Genomic DNA, 15,993 nt, shown 5'->3' on the forward strand with positions numbered 1-15,993 from the left:
TCATAGTTCCTCAACCAGGGATCAAATCCACACCCCCTGCATTGGAAGTCCGAGTTTTAATCACTGACTTCCAAGGAAGTCCCCCAAGAAACAAATTTTTGACTGTGCATTGGAGGGGGGTGGTTCAGCTGCCCTGGAGATGGTCCAACCACAGGCCCTCCTGGAAGGTAACAGCACAGAGAACCAGGGGCATTGGGGTTGGAGGGGAGGGTGGAGCCAAACCGGCTTGGCCAGGGCCTCAGCATGCTTCCTGACAGCAGGGAGCTGAAATCTCAGAGACATGTGTGGACCCCAGGAAGGCTCTTTCATCAGGGCTCAGCTGAGACATCAGAAAGAAGTTCATAATCGCAAACTCTGGAAACACTGCTGACTTAGCTGAGTCCAAAGGTGTGTTCTACAATCTCTTTACAAAATCTTTTCAAGATTGCTACCTAGACCTGTGTTTACAAGGCCCTGTGCACACACAGCCTTACCTCCACTCCAACTGGCCTCCCTGCTCTCAAGAGGAGGGGCTGGGTCTTTGTGCCTCTGTTTCCTTTTCTGTAAAATGCGGACAGTGACCTGCCCACCTGCCCACCTACCCCAACGTGGAGGCTCATGATCAAATGATGTAACAGAGGAGAAGCTGCCTGACCCAGCTCCTCCCTATGAGCTCTTCAAAACAAGACCACTGGGCTTCTAGCATCATCCTGCCCATATCTGCAACCATTTGCTGCGTACTTCCCACATGTCAGGATATGCCCCTTATATCTCTGCCAGGGAACAGGAAAAGTGTCATTCTGAAAGCTGCTCAGAACTGTTATCCATAATAAGGAAGACAAAAGACTCCATCATGGGGAGGGGTTTGGTCAGAGATGGTTTTTTGTATGGGAAGAACTTTAAAGGGTCTTTGATTCTAGAAAAGAGATGCCCAGGGCCCTTTCAGGGAGAGGTTGTAACAAGAATCTAAACTTCCTACATGTGAAAGAATAGGGGGTCTCTTTTAAGGGGTAAGTATAAAGGACAGTAGCAGATTTGGGGCTGAGGTCCTGGAAGACCCCAGCACCGTGGCAGAGGTCAGGAGTCAGAGGAGCAGAGGTGACTGTTACCCCTCTTTTAAGGTGTTTCCTTCTGTGTGCAGAAATGCCTCTCACAACCCCCACACCTTCCATGAAACTCGGTTTACCCGGCAACCAGCCTCAGGGACAAGGCAGGCCCTTGGAAACGGACCTGAGTCCATGCCTGAGAGGGTCACAGAGGAAGTGCTGGTTTGTCTTGAAGGAGGAAGAGGTCCATGAGTCCAAGGTTCTGAGGCATCAAGGAGGGTGTGGGCACTCCCTGGAGAAACCCAGAAATGCTGGGTCAGGAACAGGATTTCCTGTTGCCCTGGAATGCTCATTATTCTTATTTGGACAGTAAAAGAGAAGATCCCAGGAGGCTGGAAAACAACCCCGTGAAACAGGGACCATCTCAGGATAAAGAATGGAGCCCAGCAGAGTGAAGCTGCCCGAGGTCCAGCGGGCCACAGCAGCAGAGCCAGGCTCACACCTGGGCCCGGGGGCTAGGGCTCGTCAGCCTCCTGCTCCAAGCCTGTCCTCCTACTGGGGCCCTCCGCTGCCTCTCAGCCACACTTCTTGCCCCTGCCCTGTCTCCTCCAAAAGACCAGTAGGAGTGACTTCCCTGGTGGTCCAGTGGCTAAGACTCCATGCTCCCAATGCACAGGGCCTGGGTTCGATCCCTGGTCAGAAAATTAGATCCCACAGGCTGCATGCCACAACTAAGAACCCAGGGCAGCCAAATAAATAAAAATAAATAAACAAATAACAGGTAGGAGCAATTCCTCCTAGAACCAGACTGCAAACCCTCAGCAGCCAAGTTCTCCTCTTTAGTTGGCAGGCCCTGTGCCCAGGCTGACAAATGAGCCTCACCCCCGAGAGGGGAGGATAATTCATCACCCTCTGGGCCCTGTGGCCAGGCCACCAGGGGCCAGCACCTCAGGTTTCAAGAATACGGTTTTGAGGCTTAGATGCTGGCAGCAGGGGATGGGGTTGGGCGGGGAAGCAGGGCCAGCCATGGACATGGATGAAGCAGTGAGCACTGGGCTCTCAGCAGATTCCACTGTAAACCAGCAGAAGCGCGAAACAACAGTATCCACCTCCTCCCCTGTTCTCTGCAGGGGACCCGAGAGTCACAGGCAAAAAGAAAACCCTAGGCAACTTGGTGCCTCACAGAGAGCACTGAACCAGAAGTCAGAAGTCATGGGTTTGAATCCCAGATCTGACGCTTCCTTCGGCAGGTTAGTTAGGTTCTCCAACCTTCAGTTTCCTCATCTGCAAAATGGGAGAAACACCTACCGCCCTGTAGGGCTGCAAGAGGATTAAATTAGGTAATGTCCCATGAGCAGAGCAGGACCTGCCCTAGAGCGGATGCGCGGTCCCCAGTACCCTGAGCTCTCTTCCCTTCTTCCGCCCCAGCACCTCCTGCAGACAGGACAGAACAGCACTGCTGGATGTGGACAGTGGTTCTGAAACCGGGCTTCTGGGAGGCTCCTCTCAGGCTGTGAGACAGAGGGCAGGGAAGGAAGGCAGGCGGACCTCTGTTCACCTCTTCTTCCTCCTCTCCGGTAACTGCACCTTCACTTTGATGTGTTTCTATTCTGTCCTCCACCCCAGAAGAAGCCACTTTTTAAAAGTTTTGCTGCTTAAAAAGTAAGCAACACTGGAATAGGTCAGGAGCAGACATACTTTTCCCACAAGGGGCCTGACTATAAATATTTTAGGCATTGAGGGCCAAGAGTGAAAATCAAGGATATTATATAACAAAGGACAAAATGAAATTTCCATAAAATTTAAATTAATCAAGCTCAAAATATGGTAAGAATTGAGTTTATACTATTTTGTTTTGTTTTCTACATAGGTCTTCCAATGAGAAGAATGAAAATTGGTGGGGAGGGTGGATAACATTTTGTTTAATTGGGGTCCAATGTTAGCATTCAAACAACAAATTTATTGGAACTGCTCATCTGTAAAACCCATTCTTAGCATCAGGGCCCCTCAAAATAGGTGGCAAACTGGATTGGACTGTAGGGCTGTCCTAGCCATTCACCCCCTGGACTACACAAGGTAGGAACCCTTCAGGGTACAGCTGGGCTCTAACGCCTGGCTGAAGACTGCTCTGGGGGCTGGAGGAATGTCCACAAGAGAGACTCCCAAGGCTGCTGCAACTTCTCTGTGGGAGGCCCTCACATGACCTCTCACCTGCACTACCAGAGCCCTGGGGCATTACTGACCTGATGGTTATCTGAGGCCCTAACTCCTACCACCGGCCTTGGCTCTTACCCCTCAACTTGATCTCCCCAGCAACAGAGAGTACAGGGAAACCAAACTCTCTCCTTTGCCCTCAAAACACACCTCTCCCCAAGCACTGCCTCTCCCAACAGCAACTCTCAGAAAGCTTTCTTATAGAATCATTGCAGCCGGCTTCTAAAAGTAGAGACAGGGACTTCCCTGGTGGTCCAGCAGCTAAGACTTCATGCTCCCAATGCAGGGGGCCCAGGTTCGATCCCTGCTCAGGGAACTTGATCCCACATGGTGCAACTGAAAGATTCCACATGCTGCAACTAAGACCTGGTGCAGCTAGTTAGCTAGCTAGCTAAATAAGTAAGTAAACAAATAAATAAATGTGGAGACAAAGAAGAGACACCCTTTGCTGGAGTTCTGGGGCCCCCCAAACACCTTGAATCCCCTCTACTTCTGGGAGAAGGAAGGCAACACCATCGGCCTCCAGGGGAGACTTCTGTCTCTAGCCCTGACGGGGCCTATTTTCGTCACTTTTAAAATAGGAATGATTACATTTGCCTTGCCCACCTTGTGTTGCTATCAGAACATTAAATTATCTATGAAAATGAAATAGAAACACCATGAAAAAAGTTAAAGTAGCAAAGAGAACAAGATCTGGCATGAAGGGAAAAGCACAGAAGACTTCAACCACTTTAAATTCCTCCACAGTGAAAACATTAAGTATCTTCACAAAACCCTTAAGCTACCAAAAATACCCCGAAAGAATGAAAGAGTACTGGCAAAGCCAGAAGGAAATATGCTGGTGACCTAGTAAACAGGTTCAGTATTTCTAGTTTTTACCACTATCAATCAGTCACAACCTTTGACCTGGTATTGTACCCCTGGGAATGGGCTTGGCAGAAATAATGCAGAGAGAGGAAATTCAACAAATACATTCATAGAAACACTTATTTTTAGTTATGAGAAACAATAGGGTGAGTTAAGTAAATGGGGAATGTTTATATAGCAGATTAATATGAAGTTAGTGAAAACATGTGGACTGTATCTATTTGTTCTAAAGGGTCAGTATTCTTCAAAATTATCTTGTCATAAAAGTCAAAGCAAAACTGAGGAACTGTTCCAGATTAAAGAGGCTACAGTGATATGACAAGGAGATGCAATACATGATTGCCGCTGGATCTTATTCTACAGGGAGAAAAACTGCTCTAAATGGAAAAACTGACGGCTACAGTGATATGACAAGGAGATGCAATACATGATTGCCACTGGATCTTATTCTACAGGGAGAAAAACTGCTCTAAATGGAAAAACTGACAAAATTGGAACAAGGATGATTGTTTAGAGAAAAACATTATATTGGAGTGAAATGTTCTGAACTTGAAAGCTGTAATATGGTCATGAAAGAGAAGGCCCATATCCTTTGGAGATGCATAATGAAGGATAAAAGGTAAAGAGGTATAATGCCTGCATTCAATTCTCAAATGGCTCAGAAACAACAGGCGGGTAGGTAGACAGACAAAAAGGAAGAAGGGAAGAAGGAAAGGAGGCAGGAAGGAAGGAGAATGAGGGGAAAGGAACAGGATGAGGAGTAGAGAGTAGGGGGAGAAAGGAAAGGGCGAGAGAGGAGGTAACAAAATGTTAAAAGCTGGTGTGTGGATAAAGGATATATGGGAGTTCTGTTATTCTGCAAATGTTTCTATCAGGGTTGAAATTATTTCAAAACAAAGAAATTTTTAGGCTATATGGACTCTGGGTACATGGAAAGGTATCTATAAATCAGTGTGGAGTCAAAAAACAACGCAACACAAGATGTACATTCTGACGATAAATAAGCAGAAAGGAAAGCACACCCTGTAGATGACAGGTATATGATGGCTTCAGTATCTCCACCCAGAACCTCCCTCCAGCTCTCACAGCTTCCCATGCAAACCAGCTCAGTGAGCGCACCCCTCCACGTGCTGGCTTCTGAGTGAAGCCCAAGCAGTGCAGCCACTTTGTTTGAGTGGCTTTGTGCTTTGTTTGCCTGACAATGAGTGATAAAGGCACCTCCCTCTCCTCCAGGGCCCCTGTCATCCAGGGCCCCTGCAGTTGCCTATCCTCCTGGCAGCCGCAGCCCTTCAACCCTCTCCACGTGCCTTCCTGCCCAAGCCTGGACCTGCTGCCTCTCAGTACTTGGCAGAGCCCTGACCTCGAGGTGGTTACGCGTCATCTCCAGAATGAGACCATGCAGAGCCGCCCCACTTAAGGTGACAGCTTCCTCCACTGAACACTTGGCACAAGGTTGGGGTCCCTCTTGGGTTCCCTGTTGGGGAACAGCTCATAGTCTGTTCCAACCTTTCGTTCTGCTTTTTAATTTCTTTTTTAATATTTATTTATTTGGCTGCACCAGGTCTTAGTTATGGCATGTGGAATCTTTGGGCTTCCAGGGTGGCTCAGCTGTAAAGAACCTGCCTGCAATGCAGGAGATGCATGAGATGCAGGTTCAATCCCTGGGCTGGGAAGATCCCCTTGAGGAGAAGATGGCAACCCACTCTAGTATTCTTGCCTGGAGAGTTGCATGGACAGAGGAGCCTGGTGGGACACTGTCCATAGGGTCACACAGAGTCAGGCATGACTGAAGTGACCGAGCACACATGCACGCCCATGGGATCTTTAGTTGCAGCATGTGGAATCTTTCAGTTGCAGCACATGGGATCTAGTTCCCTGACGAGGGATCGAATCTGAGCCCCCTGCATTGGCAATGTGGAGTGTTAGCCACTGGACCACCAGGTAACTCCCATTTCATTAGCTTTTCCCTGTGCCCCCTAATTTCTTATGGGGCATGGACTGAGCCCTGTCTCCACTACCCATCACAGTGCCCAGCACACAATGGGTATCTGGGGAGAATCTTTGGACTATGACAATGACCTACAGTACAGATGTGCACATACTCATCCACACACACTCACTCATCTTTTGGAAACCACTGGCTTGTTATGGCCTAAAAGATTTCCTTGCCACTAACCAAGCTGAAAGTTTCCTGGGCCCAACACAGCATGCTCAGTGTGAGCAGTAAGAAAGTTTTTTGGCATGAGTGACCAGTTGCCACTGTAAAAGTTCTCTGAGCCTCAGTTTTCACATCTGTAAAGTGGGAGTGTGATCCAGTTCATATTGTTCTGGAAGATGAGAAGTACTTGGCACAGAAACTGACATGAGGGCATTAGACTCTTAACTTAGGTTGGTCTCTTTCACTTTCCTAGCAGAAGGAAATCTAAGCATGTGTGTGATCAGAGGCACCAGAACCCCATGCCAGGACTTTAGACAGGGCTCCAGCCAGAGAAATTTCTGGCTTTTATTTCTGACTTTCTCTCAGATTTGCTGTGCTGCATGAAGTGGAATTTGCCACTTGGCTTCTCCTTGATGAAGTAGCTCGTCTGTATTTCTTGAGCCAATTACCTAACATTTCAGAGGCCGAACTTCTTCATCTGTCAAATGGGAATAGGAACTACCTTACAAGGTGCTATGAGGGTTAAATACAACAACATGTATCCACTACTATATATAACATAGATAAACAACAAGGTCCTATTGCATAGCACAGAGAGCTAGATTCAATACCTTATAATAACCTACAGTGGAAAGAACCTGAAAAAGAATATGTTTATCGCAAAGAGTCAGACACGACCGCACGACTAAGCGCACCACGGCATATATACTTCATGCTGTAGCACAGTACTTTCTGATCCTTTGAATCTGACTTTTACAGGTATCTCGTATAAGTAGAATCAAACAGTATTTGAGACACCATCTGATCTTGACCTTGAAGGAAAAGTTTAATTTTCCCTCCAAGAGGGAGGGAAGGCCAAGAGCAGAGAGACGTCACAGAAGATGTGGGGCCTTCTGGCCTCCGCACGGTACTGTCGGGGCGCTCAGAATAGGAGAGCAGGTGTGGCCCGGCCTTCGGAGCTGACAGCTCAGTTCAAACACGTGACAGATAGGCCTAATCTCCTCTCTGGGACCCCGGGGCCTGAGCTGCTCCAGCTCCCCTGGGTCTCCGCAACCCGCCCCCAGGAGCTTAGCACTTGGGGGAATGTTAACTCTGGGCCTCAAGCAGACACAAGAGAGGAGAGGATGTGTGGGCGTGAGAAATAGCCAGGGACAGATTAGAAGGTAAGACCCAGAAATAAAAATAGTTACTGGTTAAGGCTGCTAATTTTGTATGGGCTTAAACCAGTCTCCTTAAATGTTTTATTGTTTTTTAAAAAAGCTTTCACCCAAAATAAATCTCATAGATCTATATACACTGTTATAAAAAGATACTCAATGTATTTCATTGAGAAAAGCAAGTTGTAGATTGTTCTGGTCGTATGACCCCATCCGGGTCAATATACACTTGCCTTACTTAAAGTTCAGAAAGACAACAGAGGACAATAACCATCAAAGTCTACCTGCAGATGTGAGACGTGGAGGGAGGGCAGATGGAGGTTTACTCTAACTTTTCACAACTTTATGACATATGCCATGCATCACTTCTACAATAAATTCTTTAAATTTGAAAAGATATAATAGGGACTTCCCCAGGGGTCCAATGGTTAATTTAAGACTTCACCTTTCAATGAGTGGGGTGAAATTTCCATCCCTGGTCAGGGAACTAAGATCCCACAGGCGTTGTGGCCAAAAAAACCAAAACGTAACAAAGAAGCAGCATTGTAACAAATTCAATAAGGATTTTTAAAAACAGTACACATCAAGAAAAAGAAATCTTTTGTAAAAAAAAAAAGAGGAAATAATAAAAGCCCCTTTGCCTCTGAGTTCATCTTGGAAACCCTTTTCCCAAAGACAGAGACAGGTAAATCCAAATACCTAATTTTTTTTTTTTTATAGTTTTATAGCTAGATTGTGCTTGAGAACCCAGCCTGGATATACCTGAGCTCTACGTATTTCCTGGAGGTTTTTCTTTCTCTCCTAAAAGAAGATGCCCTAGCTAAGATGCATGTGAGGTGGGTGATCTTAACCATAGAGGATCTCATCAGGAGACTCAAGTCCAGCACGCAGCTTTCCCAGGGAATTCCTCAGCCTGTTGACAAAGGATGAGGCTTCGGAGGAGTGGCTCCTTACGTAGCCAAAGGCTCCTGTCCCTATAAAAGGGGACCCTGCAGGCTAAATGCCTGGCAGCATGCCTGGCACACATGAGCCTCCTGTATATATCAGGGCTCTGGCCGCTCTCTTCACCAGGGGAGCCAGGGAGGGGATGATGGGATGAGTGGGGTACTGGGCAGGTAGGCGCCCTGAGAGAGGTGAGGGCTGTATATAAAGGTTGATTTTATGTACATATACAGACGTTTTCCTCTGTTTTACTTAAACTAGCACAGTGGGACTGAAAATCTTCTTTCACCTCCTGCATTTCTGGCTCTGTGACTTTGGACAAATCACCTCCCCTCTCTGGGTCTCACTTTCCTTGTTTATAAAATGGAGATCTGGATTAAATTCTTGTTGAGGTTCAGTTCAACAGTAACATTTTATGATTTTATGTTCATGCAGTAATATTGGGTTGGCCAAAAAAGCTCATTTGGGTTTTTCTGTAACATCTTATGAAGAACCCAAAAGAACTTTTTGGCCAACTCAGTGCAATAAAGCAAGAAAAGTAATATCAACATAGAAAAGAAGAAACCATTGATCATTTTATGCTGCTTACATTAAATTATCTTGTACCACTAGACACACAGTAGTCATCACTGGCCCTGTCCACCAGTGCCCTTTCCCAGGGAACATTAATCCTTCCCAAATACCTTCCCTTCTGACTCTGCTACCTGTCCCCAAGGTCAAACAAAAAAGACTATCCTACCAAATAATGCCCCCCCTTCCCAAAAGCATTCAAATTAAAGAAAAAATAAGTCTGTGTTTTGTGGGTCCTTATAGTGTGGTGGCCAGAGCTGTAGAGGAGTCAGATCACCAGTTTCCACCCTCGTCTATTGTCAGGGAATGTTTAACAGGAGGATTCCTGTGTGCTGTTTTCTCTCTCCCTTGAGCCCTCTGTTCCTTATTAGTCCCTGTCAGGGGTGAGAGGAGCAGGCAAGCCGCTCACAGGACTGAGATCTTAGAGATAGGATGCTTGCATAGGATTTCCTTCATTAGCTTTTCCATTTGGTGAGAGGGATTATTTATGACCCTCTTTTGATATTCTGGAGAAGGAAATGGCAACCCACTCCAGTACTCTTGCCTGGAAAATCCCATGGACGGAGGAGCCTGTTGGTCTACAGTCCATGGCGTCACAAAAGAGTCGGACTCGACTGAATCCCTTCACTTCACTTCACTTTGATATGGATCGCCTTTTGGCCTTATGGCCTCTATTGCTCCTTGTTTCCTTGGTAACTTGTGAAGTCTGGTCTCTTGATCTTTATCTGAAGAGGCTACCTTGTATTATGGTATATATACTCTTACAGAATTCAATAAAGCACCCTTGCTCCACCAGAGACTTGGGTCCCTGTGTCCTTCTCTCTCTCTCTATCTCTCTATTTCTGGCTGATTCCCTGGAGCGCAAAGGCTGGCTGTGTAACCCAGGGACTATTAGCCTCTTTCCATCTTTCGCTTTCTTATTGTCTACTCTGGACCGCCAGGTTCTGGTCTACTAAAGGACCCTAACAGTCTATCACCCGTTCACCATGTGACCTTGGACAAGCCACTTCCCCTTTCTAGTCTTAGCCTCATCTATCTGACGAGGAGTTAGATGGGTTTCTCTTCATGAGCCCCGCTCTACCCTACAGTGGCTACCCAGGCTGGGAGAGACCGGAAACTGCAGGCCAGCATTTCTCCAACTGCTCCCAGAAACAGCCAGCCACCTCCAGCATCCCCAGTAGGCTGGTGCCAGAATGTGAGCCAGAAAATCAAGTGAGGTGTGCAGGGCCAGACAGGCCCCAGCCATGCCCAGGACTCTCAGGCCAGATCCAGATCCAAAGCTGGATTCTTCAGCTTTTCTCACAGATGTTGTCTTCTTTTTAAGATAAGGGCATACCGCTGCCTAGTCTCAGGAACTTTGCCAGGATGGGAGTGGGGTAAGGGGAACCGAGCTTTTGATCTGGCCAAGCCAAACTTGCCAGAATCCCAGTTCCTTTTCCTCAGAAGGGAACAGAATTGGTCTCAGTGGCTGTGGGAAGCAGAAACACAATGACCTGGGGATGAGTCAAACAACAATAGAAATAGTCATCCTTCTTATTTGCCCAGCAGTTTATGTCTTTATCACAGTGGATCCTCACCTGCATGTGTGAAGTAGGTGATACAGATGCTTTCACCCCAGGTTACAGATGAGGGGGACTGAGTTCCAGACAGGGTACCAGAGAGCTATGGGTTTCGTGGCTGATATACACCCAGACTAACCTTCCAGAGGCATCAGAAACATGCACTTCAGGGGCCAGACAAGGGCAGGGAGTGCAGTTAAAGATTCCTTGTTAAAACAAGGCTTCAGTTCAGATACATATACATATGGGAAAATGTACATATACAAGTATGGCCTAACTATATGCATGAAATGAACACATCAGTGAAATAGGCACCGGGATCAAGAAACACAACAATAGCCTCCCCACAGAAGTCCCTCCCATGTCCCCTTTCAGCCACTGGTCCCTCAAGAATAACCACTATTCTGATCTCTAGCACCAGGGATTCATTCTTCCTGTCTTGAACTTGACACCAATGGGATGATATAGTATGACTCTTCTGGGTCTGCCTTCCTTCATTCAACATGGTGACTGTGAGCTCCACCTGTCATTACAGGTAAAAAATGAAAAGCAACTCTCACTCATTTTCATTTTTGCATGGTAAGGACTTAATGAGGAGCTAACCTGAATATTCACTGAAAGGACTAATGCTGAAGCTGAAGCTCCAATTTTTGGTCATCTGATGCAAATGGATGACTCATTGGAAAAGTCCCTGATTTTTGGAAAGATTGAGGGCAGAGGGAGATGAGGGCATCAGAAGATGAGATGGCTGGATGGCATCACTGATGCAATGGACATGAACTTGGCCAAACTCCAGGAGATGGTGAAGGACAGGGAGGCCTGGCATGCTGCAGTCCATGAGGTTGCAAACAGTCAGACACAACTGAGCAACTGAACAACAAAAATCAGTGAAACAGCCCTGAGTCTAGGCAAGGGCAGAGAGCTGAAGAAGGTTTACACACTGTTCCTCCCAAATGTAAGAACAACCCCTACTGCTATTCCTCCTGGGAGACCCCCACTGTCCTCCCAGGGGGTCCAGAGGTGGGAGACGGCATCTTGACATTCAAACTTAAAGGCAGTTTAAGTTCAAAGGCAGAAGCCCTACTAGGTGTTCATTCAACACCTAGTACCCAGCTCTGTGAGGAACCCTGCAGACTCAGCATCCCATTTCACCCCTATATTCATGAGGTAGCTACTGTTACTATTTCTATCTTATGGGTAAAAAAAACAAAACCCAAAAAACTCAGGGTCAGAGAGATCAAGGAAGTTGTTCTAAGGTTGCACAGCTAGGAAGCACACAAACCTCAAACTGTCCATGTTGGCAGGAAGCTTGCAGACTGGCCTCTAATTGCATATCCAACCTCAGCTAGCACTGCCGGTCCCAGCTCATGTTCCATGGCCACACAGGCCTCCGGCCAGAAACTCAGGGCCCAGGCTCTCCCCACCTCAGGGCCTGTGTCCAGGCTGTTTTCCCTGCCTGCACACTTATCCTCTGCCACTTCCTCAGAGCAGCCTCCCCTGACCACCCAGTCCCAACTATGCTCCCCATTCTCAGTGTGGCCCACTCTGTCCTTTCACAGCCCACCATGCACTCTGGAGCGATGTGTCCTTTTGCAACCCCTCCATCATGTGTTCAGTGTCTTCCTCCACCAACGGAACATAAGCCACTGGGGGACAGGAATGGCTATTTCGTCACTGCTTCAGACAATGCCTGGCACACAGTGAGCCCGTGAAGAAGAGGGGAAGAAAGACAGATAGGGCTACCCCTCTTAGCAGCTCTAGTTCCAGCCTGTTTACGGCCTCAGGCAACATCCTTTCCTCTCTCTGAGCCTCGTTTCCTCAACGGTCAGATGAGGGGCTTGGAAGAAAGACCTCTACAGGCCTTCCATCTCACCTGACCTCTAGACCACAAATCCTAGGACAGCAAGCCATGCAAAATGCCTTAGGCCTCTGCTGTCTTTCACTTGCCCTGTGTCCAGCTAGCGTCTAAGGAAAGTTTCAGGTTGTGTGTCGGGTAGGGGGCAGTGGTCCTCCAAGGCTCCCCAGGCCGTGAGGTACATGTGGCCTTCACACCCTGTTGTAGTAGCCCAGAAACATGAGGTCTCTTCCAGTTCTAATATCTCTGATGTACAGAGTCAGGGAGAGACAGAACTAAGAAGGAATGATAGATGAATTCCACAGGAAACTGCTGCTACTTCCTTCTTCAGAGCCCAACATCAACAACCCATCCTGACTTCTCAGTTCTCAGCCCAACCGAGATAATCCCAGTCAACACTGCCCTTGTTGTGCCCACAGCCACGGCCAGGCTGGAGCTCCAGGGCCAAAGACTCCCTGTGGCATGCTCATCTCTGTACCTGGAGCACCCACACACAGGATGTGGCCAACACAAGGCCATCGAATCAAAAGCCACTGTGGAGGACTCCCCCAGTGGCCCAGTGGTTTAAGTCTTTGAGCTTCCATTGTAGGGGGGTGAAAACTTATGACAAACCTAGACAGCTGAATATGCAGAGACATCACATTAAAAGGTCTGCATATTAAAAAGCAGAGACATCACTTTGCCAATAAAGGTCTGTATAGTCATAGCTTTCCAGTAGTCATGTATGGATATGAGAGTTGGACCATAAAGAAGGCTGAGTACTGAAGAACTGATGCTTTCAAATAGTGGTGTTGGAGAAGATTCTTGAGAGTTGCTTGGACTGCAAGCAGATCAAACCAGTGAATCCTAAAGGAGATCAATTCTGAATACTCATTGGAAGGACTGATGCTGAAGCTGAAGCTCCAATACTTGGGCCACCTGATGTGAAGAGCCAACTGACTGGAAAAGACACTGATGCTGGGAAAGACTGAAGATAGGAGGAGAAGGAATAGAGGATGAGATGGTTGGATGGCATCACTGACTCAATGGACATGAATTTGAACAACTCCCAGGAGATGGTGAAGGACAGGGAAGCCTGGTGTGCTGCAGTCCATAGGGTTACAAAGAATTGGACACAACCGGGCGACTGAACAATAAGGTGACTTCCCTCGTGGTCCAGTGGTTAAGTCTTTCAGTTTCCAACATAGGGGGTGAGGGTTCGATCCCTGCTCAGGGAACTAAGATCCTACATGCCTTGTGGCATGCCCAAAAGTTTTGAAAATTAAATTTAAGAAGACACTGGAAGGGCCTTCCAGGGTCTGTTGCTGAGGGGTCACTTTCTCCCTGACATCACAAGTCAGGAGAAGCACCCAAGTCAAAGAGAACCTCGCTTCCCACTCAGAGGCAGAGTCCAGGTGACTGCCCTTCAGCCTCTCCCCAGCCCTTCCCAGGTTCTGGACTGCCAGGGGCAGCGGTTCAGACAGAATGCTGAGGAATCTCCCCTTCGGGGGTCTCTGTAGACACTTGCTCCCTGACCTAGGCAGTCAGCCAGGACAAGCACTTCCTGAACTTGAAGCGCACTTTCTTTTTTCTTTTTTGGCCACGCCGCGTGTCTTGCTGGATCTTAGATCTTAGTTCCCCTACCAGGAGCTGAACCCAGGCCCGACAGTGAAAGTGCCAAGTCCTAACCACTGGACCACCAGGGAACTCCTGTAACTGCACTTTCTATTCTTCCCTGACTAAGGCTCCTCTGGTAGTCTTTTTGTAGTTTTTCTTCAAAAATAAAAGTACCCAGTGACCCAGCTTCTAGTTATCCATCTTAAGGAAACAATCAAAAACAGGATCAGAAATTTCTGCTAAGAGATGTTCATTGCAACTTTAGTAATGAAAATTTTTAAAAATGGAAACTGCCTATTTTTTAAAGTAGGGGAAAAGGCTGAATAATTGAGGCATGCATGTACAAGGGAATGTAAAATTGCATTAAGATATTTAATGACATGAGCAAACCTGTATAATACATTAAGATGTAATATTCAAAGCTGTAGTGGACTTCCCTGGTGGTCCAGGGGTTAAGACTCTGTGCTTCCACTGCAGGGGGTGTGGGTTTGATCCCTGGCTGGGGAACTAAGATCTCAAAGGCCACACGGTATGGCCAAAATTTTTTTTTAAATTGTGGTAAAACACTAACATAAATTCAATGTGATCCTAATGCTTAAAATAAAAGGAAGTAAATATATACATATATTTGCAAAAAATAAAGAAAGAAAGATAAAAGGAAGTAAAACAATGAGTCCTGACACAAGAGCTCTTTAAAGGGAAAGGCTCCTGTTCACACCACGGATTCAGTGAAGTCCCTGAACCCCCCGGTTTTTACTCTGCTGGGTGTGTGGAGGGATGGGGCTGGGTGTACTATGAGCACATGTGAGTGTGCAAGAACCATGTGCATCAGAGAACATGACGGGTATGCAGGTACAGACTGGACTGGACAGACCTTGGCCATACCCCTTGCTGGCTGAGCAACTTCCAGCAACTTTCTTAAACTCTTTAGAACACAGTTTCCTCATGAAAAACAAGAGTAAAAATTATTCCCATTTCATGAATTGTTAAGAGACCCAAACTCCAAGACTGGTATTCTGTAATCATTAAAACACCACCCGGATACTAGCTTTGTATAAATGAGAGACAAGGAAAGAGCTTCAGAAAATCTTCATTTCTCTCCAGACAGTAATTACTTTCAGATCTGAGCTTATCCCTGTCCGTTTTGTGGGTTTAGCAAACCTGAAAATGCACCCAATAACTCAGATCCGACGAAGCTTCACGACCAGGCTTGCATGGCTTGTCACTCGATGCAAAGCTTTTTTCAGGAAGATGATTTCACCTTCTATTCAGGCTCTGAGTTTACAGAACAAAACCCGAGAGCCATGGAGAATCCCAAGTGGGTTTCAGAAAAGAACCAACGAGTCAGATCTCAGGCCAGAGCCTGGGGAGGGCTTTGGGAGCAAAGCAACAGATAAAACAAGAGTCATTTAGATTCGCCATAACTGTCAGTCGGGTTATACTGAAAACATGGAACTCAATAATTCTAGTCCCTTCTGCTGCAAGTCTTTATATCCAGAGAGAAGATTACTTGCAGAGGTGCGCAGGACAAGGAATCACCCTCTGGATCGTTTGTAAAGATTTCCACAAGCCTTGTGACAAGCCTGTGACCTGTAAGATCTACCGATCAGTACAACTCTCACAGCCACTTACCTCCCCAGCTCCTCCCCGATGTCATAAAAGTCCTCCACCTTCTGCTGCTTGAACGTCTCCATGTTTGGGCTCTTCATCGAGGCCTGGAGCGTACAGCCCTGAAACAGGAGAAATCCAGAGGTTAGGACAGATGTGTCCATTGGTACCAGTCTGACTCTAGGCCCCAACGTAAATGGCTAAAAATCAAAGGGTAACTCACAGCCCTCATTCCTCAAGAACAGGCTTGATCGAGCCTTTCCTCAGGACCTGTGATCAATGATGTATGATTCTTACTTGATTTATATTAATCCAAGTTTGTTAAGGAGACAGATCTGCTCTGAACATGTTCAGAGAAAACAGAGCCATGGGCAAATTGGGCAATTTGTTCTCACGAAATTCAGGTCTACTAAGAAAAGAGGCATCTGTGATGCAGGAAAAA

At 46.9% G+C, this 15,993-nt stretch overlaps 1 protein-coding gene across 1 annotated transcript in view; it reads right to left on the reverse strand.

Annotated features, from left to right (window-relative positions):
- Window positions 1-15,993, reverse strand: part of LOC122705646 (death-associated protein kinase 2-like) — a 122,044-nt gene that overhangs the window by 79,777 nt on the left and 26,274 nt on the right. The window contains exon 3 of the mRNA XM_043921072.1: window positions 15,576-15,673. Coding sequence (XP_043777007.1) covers window positions 15,576-15,673 — 98 coding nt within the window. The remainder of the gene's footprint in view (window positions 1-15,575; window positions 15,674-15,993) is intronic.

Source organism: Cervus elaphus, chromosome 12 (genome assembly GCF_910594005.1).
Source record: "Cervus elaphus chromosome 12, mCerEla1.1, whole genome shotgun sequence".
Taxonomy (NCBI): domain Eukaryota; kingdom Metazoa; phylum Chordata; class Mammalia; order Artiodactyla; family Cervidae; genus Cervus; species Cervus elaphus.